We start from the raw sequence: 12,588 nt of genomic DNA, 5'->3' as shown, positions 1-12,588 counted from the left end.
TTCTCTGGTGATCAAAATTGTTTACAGGCAGAATATTTTTACCTAGTTCAAAAGCATCTTGTGACTTAGATTTAGAAGATAATTTAAAAAGCAAAATATACATCCATATGGTTTATTTCTGTCTGCTTTAGGTCAGTGTTTAACTGATGGGCACAACAGTATGAATGAACACAGGGAAACGTGCAGCAATTAATCAAAATTTTGCCTCCTTGAGGATCAGTGGTAGAAAGACATAACCTGATTAGGAAGATTCTAATAAATATATAGCTCTTTTTGTAACCTTTTGTTTTGACTGGCTCTGAAAATTCAGTTCATTGGGCCAGAGAGTTTATGTGAATAAATCTGCCCTGACTGAATTTTTTCCTTTTCTTAGGGCATCTGAGGACCTAAAGAGTCATATGGTGGTGGCCAGTAATATGGAGGACTTTCAAAAAGAGCTTGATTCAGGAAAGGTAAGGGGATTTACCACTTCTATTCTTGTGCTTCAAACCCTTTTTATCCCTTATAAATAATGGTTTTATCAGAATATGCTTTAAAGAGTGAGTATTGTAAACATTCAGATTACAATAACTTCACTGTCATTATTATAATGCAGTGACAAAACACTTACTGTGTCTTGTATAAAGGTCCAGGTAAGAGTTTAAAGTACAAGCTATTTACGTCAAGGAAATTTTACCTTTATGACTTGAGTAGAAGCCATTGGGTTCATTTGAGAGTTACTGCAAGTCAGAAACTTCCTTGGATTTATAGTAAAAATGACCCATCATATGGATGAGTGAGCTCTACTGATCTAAACATCTTTGAAAAGGTATTGAAGTTTAGATGAGAGATTAAGCCTTCAGCACAGAACTGAGCTGCTGTTTGTTTTACAAAGAGCTGCTGACAGAATTTTTTAACCCTGAAATTCTGTCACAGATCAGGGTGGAAAATTGTTTATGTATTTGGATTAGTATGTTCAAGGGGTAGGATCCCAAACATTACTTAGTAAGGTTGTGTGTTTTATAAAGAGAGCTCAGGGGGTTGTGTATGGATTAGATCCACTCTGAAAACTTCAAAATTCCTGATGAAAAATGTACAAGTGCCGGGAATTGATAAATACTCTGTTAAACTTCAAAAATAATTTTAAGTTATTCCTGGTTAGGCTTGACCTTCCATTATACTATTTTCTTGTATTTATATTGCACTTATATCTAATTTAGAACAAAATTTAAAGGAATAATGATGGACTTCAGAAGAGGGACTGATTTAGCCATGTCCAGCACTCACTGTTGTATGCAACTAGATTCTAGATATGACAAAGAGAATTAAGCTGATTTTGTAATACTTAGAATTCTAATGTAGTCTAAATGTAGTTAACCTTGGAAATGTGAACAAATAATTTTACATTCCATGTTGGATACTTCCACTGTTTTGGTACTTAGGTTATATGAATTTATTATGAGCTGCATATCTGAAATGAAAAAAAAAAAAAGAAAAAAATTGTCATTTTGTTTTTGTTTCATTCTCTACCTATTTTTCTTGTATTAACATAATTTTATAGCATATGTATTCTGAATTACTTGAAATTACGCTCTGTTAGTACTGTTTAAGAGAAAAATTTTTAAGATTAAGTAAATGTTCCTGTTTAATTCCTGCTGCTGTTTTTCTCTTAATGGCATTGCAGACTCTTAGCTCTTTAAAAATGTGCACTGTTTTTCATTTCACTAGCAAAAGATTAAGTGTAGTAGAGTGATAATAATTCCTTTTTTCAGTTGCAAGAAGGTGAAGTTATAAAATGAAGTCTACTAAAGATGTGTTCCAGTTAATGGCAAATTGATAATTTTGCAGTAAGAATGTAAATTAGGTGAAAGAAAGATACACTGAGTAAACCTGATTCACAGTTCAGATAGAATTAAAATGAATAAAGGCTGAATTTAGTAGCTGAGATTGCCTTCAGCTATCAGCATTTCATGAGTGTTCAAATGTGTGTAGGGGGTCTTTTTAACAGTAATGCTACCTCTTGGTAGCAAACTGAATTTTCTCTGTGGAAGTCCATTAAAAATAAAAAAAAAATCAGTAAAACTGAATATAAAACTAGGGGCAAGAGATGTGCTACCATAGCTAAGAGTAGTGCAGTGAGGAATGTGTGACGTTATTATTTCAGCCTTATTCTCATTTTCTTCAGTTAAACTAAGTGAAGGAGACAGCAGGAAGCTGCACACCCGCCCTCACGCCCCCGAGAAAAATGTGCTGTTGGCAGTTCTATTTTCTTAAAATGATATACACTCAGAAAAAAAGAAAATTCATAGTAATGGAATTAAAATGGGAACTTTGTTACGGTACTGTCTTACAGTGTATAAGGCGAGCATTTGTTCAGTAGTGTGAAAATTTGAAACTTTTCCTAAAAACAGAACATTTAATAAAAAAGAATGTTTATACTTTTCACAGAAGAAAGATGTATCTGGTTAAAAAAAAAATTAAATGATACTGTGGGTTTGTGTAGGATTTTCCATACTGCACTGTGGAGGGATGACTGTGCTTATCTATTGCTCTGATGAAGAAGAGCTATTAAAATTCAATTGTATTAATTGGAAGCTTTCCCAGTTTGAGATCTGTATATGAGAGATCTGAAGGTTTAGGAATCTTCCAAAGACAAAGATTATTTTTTTTACATGTATAACTGTTGGGTTTTTCTCTCTCCTCTCCTCTTCTCCCTTCAGATTGTACAAATCCCTTTCTGTGGGGAAATTGAGTGTGAAGATTGGATCAAGAAGACCACTGCCAGGTAAAATATAACTGAACTGGAGAGTATTTACCAAGATCAAAATCAAAATATTTTGAATATAAAACAGGAATGCAAGATGCCTTTGGGTACACTTATGTACAGACTCTTGCTGCCCTACATAATTCAATATATTTACTTCCTTAGCTCTGGAACTTTCAGAAGAATTAATGTGATTTTAAAATTTCGTGTATAATACACTTCTGTTGCACTTCGATTTTTTAATAGAAACATTTATTTATGAATACATTTATTTATTAATAACCTTTTGTTTCAGGGATCAAGATCTTGAGCCTGGTGCTCCATCCATGGGAGCAAAAAGCCTCTGCATACCTTTCCAGCCACTCCGTGAGCTCCAGCCTGGAGCAAGATGTGTGTGCGGCAAAAACCCTGCCAAGTTCTACACCCTCTTTGGTCGTAGCTACTAAATCACTAGTGGAAGAACCTTCTCCTTTATCTGTGAATTGAACTTTTTTTAATAAGACTGAAATAGCCCCTTAAACTTCAATCGGTTTTGTGACCTTTTTAAATAATTCAAAGACAAAGCCATAAACCATAACCCGGCTCCCCAATGGTCAGTCTTAGGCTAGCAGTAATTCACAGACTTTTCTGTAAACATCTCCAATAAAATAAAATGTATTGTGAGCTGTAACATGCTGTGGTGGGTTTTTTCTGTGTTGCTCAGTAGGGAGGAATAGGTATTTGCTTGTGTTTTATTGTCTGGTTTGGTGCATGCATTTCCTTGTGCATTGAGAAAATGCCTGAAAGGTTGGAGAGAATGTCATAAAAACTACAGCACACTTTAGCGTGCTGACATCTATTTCCTAGATAAAACATCTGCTTTTAATTTTGCCTTCAAATTTTTCAGTAGACACTTGTTGCTAACCTGTAGGCATAGTAATTACTACCTTTAGAAAACTCCCTTCTGAAGCCAGATCTTTCAAGAATATTTTCATAAAAACATAAAATTTTAAATGGATTGGAAGGGGCCTTAAAGATTATCTCACTCCATCTCCCCTGCTGTGACAGGGACACCTTCCACTAGACCGATTTGGTCAGAGCCCCATCCAGCCTGGCCTTGAACACTTCTACGCATGGAGCATCCACAACTTCCCTGTTCCAATGCCTCACCACACTCACAGTCAAGAGTTCCCTCCTAATATCTCACCTGAATCTGCCCTCTTTCAAGTTCAAGCCATTCCCCCTTATCCTATCACTACTGCTCTTGTTGGTCCCTCTACAGGTGTCTCGTAGGCTCCTTTAGGTACTGGAAGGAGCTCTGAGGTCTCCCTGAAGCCTTCTCTGCTCCAGGCTGAGCAACCCCAACTCTCAGCCTGTCTGCACAGGCGAGGTGCTCCATACCTCTGGGTCTCTTTATCACCCTTCTCTGGACTCATTCCAATAGCTCTACATTGTTCTTATGTTGATGGCCCCAGAGCTGGACACAGCACTCCAGGTGGGATCTCACAAGAGGTACAGGGAAAGAATCACCTCCCAGATTTTTTCACCCCTTGTAAAGCAAATTTGAAGGATTAAATGATGCCCTGTAGCAAGATGTGGGTGGTGGCCATTTCTTGCAGACATTTTGCCAAGCTCTGTTTTTTCTTATTTTGCAAACTGGGCTTTATGGCTGTCTGACAGTGATACTGCAATGAGTAATGCAAATGCAATCTGAAGAGAGTTAAGATCAGTGCTAGAGATTTTAGCCTGTGGTTGTATCTACAACATGTTTCATAAAACCTTTTCTGCTTTTCCTACACTTACCAAGTGTTACTCTAGCAGAGGAGGCTGGTTGTTACAGAGTTGCAAAATCGTTTTTAAAATAGTATCACTTCCACTCTGAGCACAAGATTGGCTTTAAAAAATAAAGAGGTGTCCCTGGCACAAAACACTGGTTAGATGACACACGCTTGATTTATTACTTTTTTCTTTCTGTATGTTTGAAGGTTCTCTACATGAACACCTTCCCCTGGAAAGAGTAGAGTGAAAACTTGATCATTAAAAAGTTGGACCAGTAAGATCCTCCCCAAATACTTCCTGGCCCAACACTACATGGCTGCCTGTTTCCAAAAACCTGGTTTTATGAAGCAGCCATAGTCTAAAGCATGCAGGAGACTTAAGAGTGCTACTGCCAGATCTCTGTTTTTCAAAGACATGCAGAATATTTGCTTTTCCCCAGATTCCTGAAGTCAGCCTTCCTAGTCAAAATTTTGAATATTAAAATTTGAACCTGGCCTGTCCACTTTAGGACTGTGTACCTTGTGCCCCACTTTTTCCACAGAAAAGTACAAAAAATTTTAAATATTTCATATCAGCTTGTTCAGAGTGCTTGAAACTTGGAAATTTGCTGTAATATTCTTTGGATTATGATTAGTCCTGAAGGGTTTGCTTCAATTGCATCTTAAAATTACCTGTCTTGCATTTGTGTAGATATTTTCTCAGGTGTAGTAATGGGCAAAAGATTTAGGGAAGGATTTGTTAGTGCATTTACCTTTGGATTAAGTTGACAAAGCAGATGAGTGTCCCTAAGGTTTGTGTCCTGGTGTGCTGCCTCTGATGCTGGCTGGGACTGTACTTTGAGAAAGAGGGTGAGCAATAGCACCAGAGTGATGTTTTCACATCCTGAAATGATTGGTGACTAAAAGTTGCCTGGAGAGGGATATCTTAGAGTATAAAACGCAGGAATGTGCCCAGATTTTTTGGCAGAGCAAGCCAGATTTTTAAGAATAGATGAGCACTCACAGCTCCCACTGAAATGCTCTACAACACCCATATTTTAAAAATCTGATGTGGAAGCTCATAGTAACTCAGAACAAAGGAAAGGCAAAACTAAATACATCCTCTGACCTTATCAGTTTAAACAAACAGTCAACCTTCAACCAGTTGACTGGATCAAATCCTCGAGTAAACATGTTGACACACTATTCTTAGAAATGAGTTGCTCTGAGCCTACAAATGGGTTTGTTTGAAGACATTTCACAAACAGCCAGCTTTTTTTTTTTTTAATTTCTTTTTTTTTTTCCCATCTTACTTTTCCTTAACGTATTTCTTCCTGGTCATAATAAGGCTTGAAGAGTCTGAAATGTTGATACCTCATATGCAGATGTCCCTGTGATGATCTTCCGCAAGGAGGCTAATATTTGCCTGGGAGGGGTAACATCCATGTCAACTATCCTTTTGCCAAAAGTACAACCTGAGCTATCTGTGAACATTATAGGAAAAAAACCAAAAACATTCAGACCCTGCATAGATTCTGTCTGTTAGAAAAATAGGTTTATGAATTGGAATAATACATTGCTGTTGATTAAATGATACATCTTTGTGTTTATAATAGAATTGCAAAATTCCTGGTGTTCTTTAGTTCTTATATACTGATAAATTTGGGTTAAATTGTGTTAGGAAAGTGCCTTAATGTTGCAGTAGCAGCTCCTTTTTGGAAATAGAGCACAGGTGAACATTTTAGCTCTGCTGCAAAGGGACTGCTTCATTTATCTCTTGTTTTGGTAATCACAACTTTGTGGAAGGCAGGGCTTTTGAGACCACTGAAGTTTGACCTCGGTCTGTACCCACTGAAAGGAGAATAACATGAAAAAAAATTCTCGCCATTCATGCTCTGTAGTTCTGGAAATAAAATAAGTAGTTAAACATCACTTTAATACAAGAAGGAAAAAAATGCTGTGGAAATAACTGGGGTAAAAGTGGTGACACTGGTGAGAAGATGAAAAGGAAGATGAGTAAATGCCAGTTATCAATGTTGTAATTAGTTCTAGTAATCCACCCTTCCAGGCTTAATGGTGTTCTTAAAATGACAGGGGGAGGGGAACCCTTGAGTTGCAGCTGCAGTGTGTGGGTAGGCAAATGACCAAATGTTAAAAATTATGTATGTTGGCAGGAAAGACTTCTAACAAACTGGACTTTGAACATAAATATATTGGCTGTTGAAACCCTGCAAGCAAAAATCCAGATGTAGGGGTGTGTGTTTGTTTTTAACCTAAAGTTAATTCACCTTGGCAAGCCTAAGGCCAGCAGGGACAATTGGTCAGCTCAGGTTATCAATATTATCTTATCTCTCCATGGCTGTACTGCATGTAATTAATGCAATTTCCTTCTGTCCTACCTCATAACTAACTGTGTGCATATATGGACACAGGCGGGTGTTTTAAATAAAAAGTTGGATCATAAACTTTTCAAGAAAAACACCTGGTCTTATGGCCCATACTGCCTGGCGTACCGTTAGTGGTAGTTTGTGAGTTTGTGTTTATATGTGCACACTCAGAGCTCAACAGGTACTGCAGTGAGTGACAAAAAAATGTTACTGCTTCAGGATCTATTTTCCAGAAATGGCACAAAGTGCAAGTTAGGACGTCAGCAGATTGAACTTCTGGTTGTGCTTTCCCCAACTCTTTTATGTGCAAGTGTATAAGAATTGCTTTGAGATTTTGAGACAGGTTTTCAAAGTGGGAGAAAACCAACGTGCTTTGGGTTTATTATTAAGCCTCAACTTCCATGTCTATTGGAAGTTTGTTTAGAAAATGGCCTCAGAAATTTCTCCATATACATGAGCAATGTTAAAATGTGCCAAGAAGTACAAGAAGTTGTATAGTTGTAATATTAGGTTGTTAAAATGCAAGATCAGTTCAGTTGTCTTTGAAGCTTGTTCTATGTACAACATCTTCGGTGAGTCTCACAAGCAGTTCATGATTGTTGTGTTCTTAAAAATCATGTCCACCCAACATGGATTTCAAATGTCTTTTTGCACAGGCGTGTAGTAAGATTTTTTTAAATACTAAAATTACTGACAACAGAAATGGCAACAGGAATAGACACGAGAGGAGAGTTTTATGCAAAAGAGAGGTCTTTTCTAACCACTTAAAATTCTGAGCCACCTTCTTATGCTCTTCCGTCTGGGCCTTACTCAGCTTTTCAGGGCACTGATGCTGTGTGGAGTAGCAAGTGCTGGTGCTCCCAGTAGCCTTCCTAGGTTTATTTTTGGTTTTGTAGGAAAAAATGCCTCTTGAGGGTGGGACACCTGCAGGACTGGAGCCCTCACGGTGTCTCCACATGACAAATCTTGCCGAACTGCCCTTTAAACTGATTTATTGTTTTACTGCTTCCTATAAAAGTGGCTCCCAGGCGTGAGCAGCAGTGACAGCTGAAGGGCAGGATCGCGGGCAGGGAGCTGCTCCCCGCTCGGTGCCGTCCCCGCAGATTCCGGGAGCGAGGGCAGGGAGCCGCAGGAATGGGCCGCTACTCGGGCCGCAGCAGCCGCCTCATCCTCATGTGCGTGGTGAGCCTCGCCGTCTTCGCCGTTGAGATCTCGGTGGCCTACGTGGGCAATTCTCTCTCCTTGGCCTCAGATGCCTTTGCTGTCCTCTCCCACTTGGTCTCCATGATCATCGGGCTGGTTGGCGTCCGCTTCAGCCGCGTCAAGTGGCACAAGGCCAGCACCTTCGGCTTCAGCCGGGCAGACGTGCTGGGGGCTTTCGGCAACTCCGTCTTCGCCACCGCGCTCATGTTCAGCATCTTCGTGGAGGCTGTCAAGAGGTTCATCAACCCTCAGAAGACTGAGAAAGCGCTGCTCGTCCTCATTATTGGGGTTTCGGGTCTGGGCTTCAACGTGTTGAACTACGTTATCTTCATGGAGTGCTGCTATTGTCATGCAGCCCCCGGAGACACCGAAACAGGTAAAGAACCTCAGGCGGCTGCTCTGCCCCTGGCAGTTCTGCTTGGTTGTAGGGACTATTTACTGCTTCTCTGGGATGGGTGAGGAAATTGTAGTTTTCTTCACTCTTGTTAGCAAGGGTGATGGATTTTATGCCTGAACCTGTGCATGTTTCTAGCTCTCGCCACAGGGGTTTATCAGTAAGTAAAGGGCAGGCAGTTTAAGTGTTGTCTTTCCAAAGCATACAGTGATCTGCAAGGGAAATTTCTTCCCTAATCCACTGGCTGGCCAAGCACAGGACAAATTGTGCTACCACCCTAAGGAGATTCTTGTTATAAAATATCTAATCCTGAAATACCATTCATCCCCCACCTCCACCTCTCAATATTTTAGTAGTTCTGCTGTAATTTTTATCAGAGACCTGTTTATCTTTAGAGCAGTGTTCACTGTTTGCAGGAGACAAAAGAATAGGTAACAGCAAAAGGAGAGTCTCACCCTTTCTTGTTTTGGGAATATGTTGTGAAAATATTTGGGCACTGACTGAAAAGACCTATGACTACAGTGCCGAGGATTCTTTACTGATGTTTGTTAACCTGTGCTTGGGAGAGCATGCAGAGGAGAAACGGGCATACTCGGCCATAGAAATATTTTGCAGGAGTTTCTCTTCAGTGCATTGAATTTTGGCCTTTCAGTTTATTTTTCTTAGCATAGGATTTTAAAATTTCTACATTTGGGAGGAGAGATGGGGACTGATTTTTTTATTCCTGGAGAAACTCTCTGACTTTATTTGATGTAAGATACATGTGAGCTTTTTTCTCTCTTGGAATGTTTTTATATACACATACAATTGTATTTCTTAAAACTAGAAATATTTCAGTTGGAATAGGAGCCAAATATTGGCAAAGTATTAACTGGATGTGCAGGGGGGGAAGCTGAGAGCCTGGCTGAAAAAGCAGCTGCTGTTACATACTGCTCTAGGTGAGGTAAGGTAAGTCTTATGTTTGACTTTCAGGCTGGGCAGGACTTTGGAATTAGAAATTAAAATTTGTTAGTTTGTGTTGTAGTCGTTGATGTGTTTTCTGATGCACTTTTAAATTGGAAAATATTTCTGAGGTACCTCCATATCATATTAAAACTTTAACTTCATTGCAGCTTAACATTAAAGCCAGATGCATAACTGATTTTGGTGCCTGCTTGTTTATATGCCCACCTGTTTAAAACTGAACCTTCTCTTACTCTAAATTTCTAGTGATATGCAATTTTTCTGGGGGATTTGATCGGCTTTTGTGCTGAAAACGGTCAGCAATTCGTGACAAAGTCTCTATTTATGATGACTTATTGGAAGGCAGTTTCTGAAATTGTGCTTCTGAGTGAAGTCAGGAAGGAGGATCACATCAGCACTTACAAAGGAATTAAGTGAAATTAATGGCAACTGTGTGAGCTAATGATGATCTCACTGAATTTCCAGGATCCTGCTCCTAATAACTTTCTGGGACAACACATTCATCCCTCTCCCTCCAATAGACCCATGTCCAAAGACCTGGTAATTCAACTTTGTTTCCAACTCAATTTAAGTTGCATGAGCCAGGGATGAATTTTATACTATCCCATAAATATAGTGTGTAGGTTTGCTGGAGGTTTTGCCTTTTTATTTCTGGTACAGTGAAACTTCTCTGCTTCCAGTAGTGCCTTCAGGAAAGATAATGATGCTTTACACAGTAGAGGAAACACTCTTTTCTTGTGGACTTAATTTTGCAATTCCCAGTTAGGTAAAATTCCACATTTATTTCCTCTAAGCCTCTTTATATTCAATCTGAATGGGATTTTATTACATTTCTTTCAAAAGAAAGAACAGATAGCTGTAGTCTGAAAAGTATACTTGCATGTTTTACATATATTTCAACGATATATTAAAAAACCATGAAAAAAGAGGAATTCCATCCCTCTGCCCCTTGTCATCCTGCATATGAGGAAAATATGCTCTTTCCTGGAGCTGTAAGGCAAGGTGAATTTTCTAGTGTGTCAGCACCACTAGCAGAAATTCAAACAGATGGACATGGTCTCTGGGTGCTGCTGCTGCTGTCCAGCTTTCCATAGGCAACACCTTTGGAGACAGCTGGGCAGGCTCCTGACATCAGTGATGGTTTGCTGGAAGGCAAAGGCTTGTAGAGTAGCTCTCTACCTCTTAAACTTTCTAGGGAAAGGGGACAATTGTCTTCACATCTCTCTTCCCCAGGCAGGGAATGGATTTAAACCACCCTCTCCTCTCTTGTTTGCATCACTTTGAAAAAACCAAAGCAAAAATTTTAGAGAGCAGGTCCATCCACTAGTGCTGAACTGTGTGTTGTGTGGGCAATGGTGGCATCTGAATGCACTGAAGCAAATTCTTCTGTGTGTATTAGTGCCACAATTCACCACCACAGGCAGCAGCTCATCTCATTGCTCTGTTGCAAGGCCAACCATCAGGGATGGAACAATTAGCTGGTGGGCTTTTCTTGGATGCTGCTGACAGCAGGGAAAGTGAGATGTGTCTATAACAAGCCCAGTGGACTCTGAGGTAGGTGCTTATAGGTGCCAACTCAGTTCTCCATTTTTTGCCTTGTTCTGCAGCTGTACTCCTCATTTAACTCATTGCAAGATCCACTCCCCAAATTCTCATCTTAGTATGAATATTCTTGTTGAGTGAGTATAATTGAGACGTTCCAAGTTACCTTCCCTGCTTACCCAGACAGAGCCAATTTCCTCCATCATCCATTTGCTAGGTTTATTTTGCTTCTCACCCCTAACTCTTCAATTCCTCACCCTTCATTTTTCTGGGTTTTACTACCCTTTTGCTCTGTGTCCTACTCCCTAAGTCTTCATCTGCTGCCATTCCCCTTTGCCTCTCTTTCTCTCTCTCAGTTGTTCAAGTTACAGCTGTCCAGCTGTAAACACCTCTCTTTTCCCACCAGGTTGAATTCAGGTCTCTCTGTCCTCTAGGTCTATCCTTGCACTTGATTCAGACAAATGCAGTTCCCCACACCAAGTCAGGACTAAGAGGAGAGGTCAGCAAGAGAACAGGGAGGACATGCCCCTGTTCTTCCTTTTGGTGCTGGCCCAGACCAGCCACTACAGGTATTTCTACACTCTCTGAAGGAAGTGCTGTGCAGAAGAGTTTGAGCCAGCTGGGCCATCAGCAAAAGGTATCACAGACTAGTTAGTGCTCTGGCTTAAAATCCAGGAAATACTTGTTAAAACACAGAAACACTAAAGCTTCCCTAAGAAACTTTTCCCAGAAATTGAAATCCACAGAAGACTTTTCTTGCTGTTGCTGTTGGAAATGACAGAGCACGTTCAGCTAGGGCTTTCTGACACTTTTGAGGTTTTGTATCTTGCACAGGAAGTTTTGGCACAAAGATGAAGAACATGGCTGAATAGGAAACAGATGAAAATAAAAACATGCTCTCATAATAAATACCAGACGATTCTAATACTGGCCATACACCTTACAATCAGTAATAAAAATACAGAAGCCTGTTTTACTGCACACAGAGACCCAATTACTCTTGTCCATGTAGGTCAGTGCAATTGTCTCTTCTGCACATTTATAGACAGTTTTAAACTGTTAGAGGAACCACAGTTTGAAAAGCACCGCATTAGTCTGATCATAGTAATTCTCTCTTGTTTGTCTTGAGAAAATAAATAAAGGTTTAACCTGGAGTAAACATTTGTTCTGTTGTCTTGTGATCTGTACAGGGAGGTGGGGAGGGAAGTAGGAAATAAAGATGTCACCCAGCCCAACCCACTTGACACTGAGCCACCCATGAAATATCTCAGACTGGGAGAAGCAGCTCTCATCTTTTCATGAGAGACCTCATGGTCTTTGCACAGCTCATTAAATAAATTATGTTCTATATTAGCAGCCAAGTGCCTTTTGCTTTTAATGTCCCTGTTTGTGCAATTTAGCAATTTGGTGCAATTTGCTGTGGCATCACTGCTGGATCTTGATTCTCCTTTTTCAGTGTGCTCTAGCAGCCTGCCTCTCAGATAAGAGCTGGAAAGTAAGCTAGCAGTCACATAAATGGAAAAAACACCTTCTTTCTCCTTATGGACCTATGCAAAGTGAGTTGCTTTATTCTGAGGCTTGCTGCAAGGTAAATTTTTTTTCCAGGCTTTGTATGTAGGA

At 39.7% G+C, this 12,588-nt stretch overlaps 2 protein-coding genes across 7 annotated transcripts in view; both read left to right on the top strand.

Moving 5' to 3' along the window:
• EPRS1 (glutamyl-prolyl-tRNA synthetase 1) overlaps positions 1-3,413 on the top strand; it is a 37,684-nt gene extending 34,271 nt beyond the window's left edge. For all 6 annotated transcript variants that reach the window (XM_030269145.4, XM_030269143.4, XM_030269141.4 and 3 more), the window contains 3 exons: positions 374-452; positions 2,700-2,764; positions 3,039-3,413. In XM_030269145.4, coding sequence (XP_030125005.4) covers positions 374-452; positions 2,700-2,764; positions 3,039-3,189 — 295 coding nt within the window. In that variant the 3' untranslated portion in view covers positions 3,190-3,413. The remainder of the gene's footprint in view (positions 1-373; positions 453-2,699; positions 2,765-3,038) is intronic.
• A 4,486-nt stretch (positions 3,414-7,899) lies between these two features.
• Positions 7,900-10,058, top strand: LOC140683811 (calcium/manganese antiporter SLC30A10-like). Its single transcript, XM_072927585.1, has one exon. It carries the CDS (start codon positions 8,001-8,003, stop codon positions 8,526-8,528), a length of 528 nt encoding a protein of 175 aa, XP_072783686.1. The 5' UTR covers positions 7,900-8,000; the 3' UTR covers positions 8,529-10,058.
• The last annotated feature ends 2,530 nt before the right edge of the window (positions 10,059-12,588 follow it).

The sequence above is a fragment of the Taeniopygia guttata genome, chromosome 3, assembly GCF_048771995.1.
Source record: "Taeniopygia guttata chromosome 3, bTaeGut7.mat, whole genome shotgun sequence".
Classification (NCBI taxonomy): Eukaryota; Metazoa; Chordata; class Aves; order Passeriformes; family Estrildidae; genus Taeniopygia; species Taeniopygia guttata.
The sequence above is the reverse complement of the archived record's forward strand: the minus strand, read 5'-3'. Positions and strand labels throughout refer to the sequence as shown.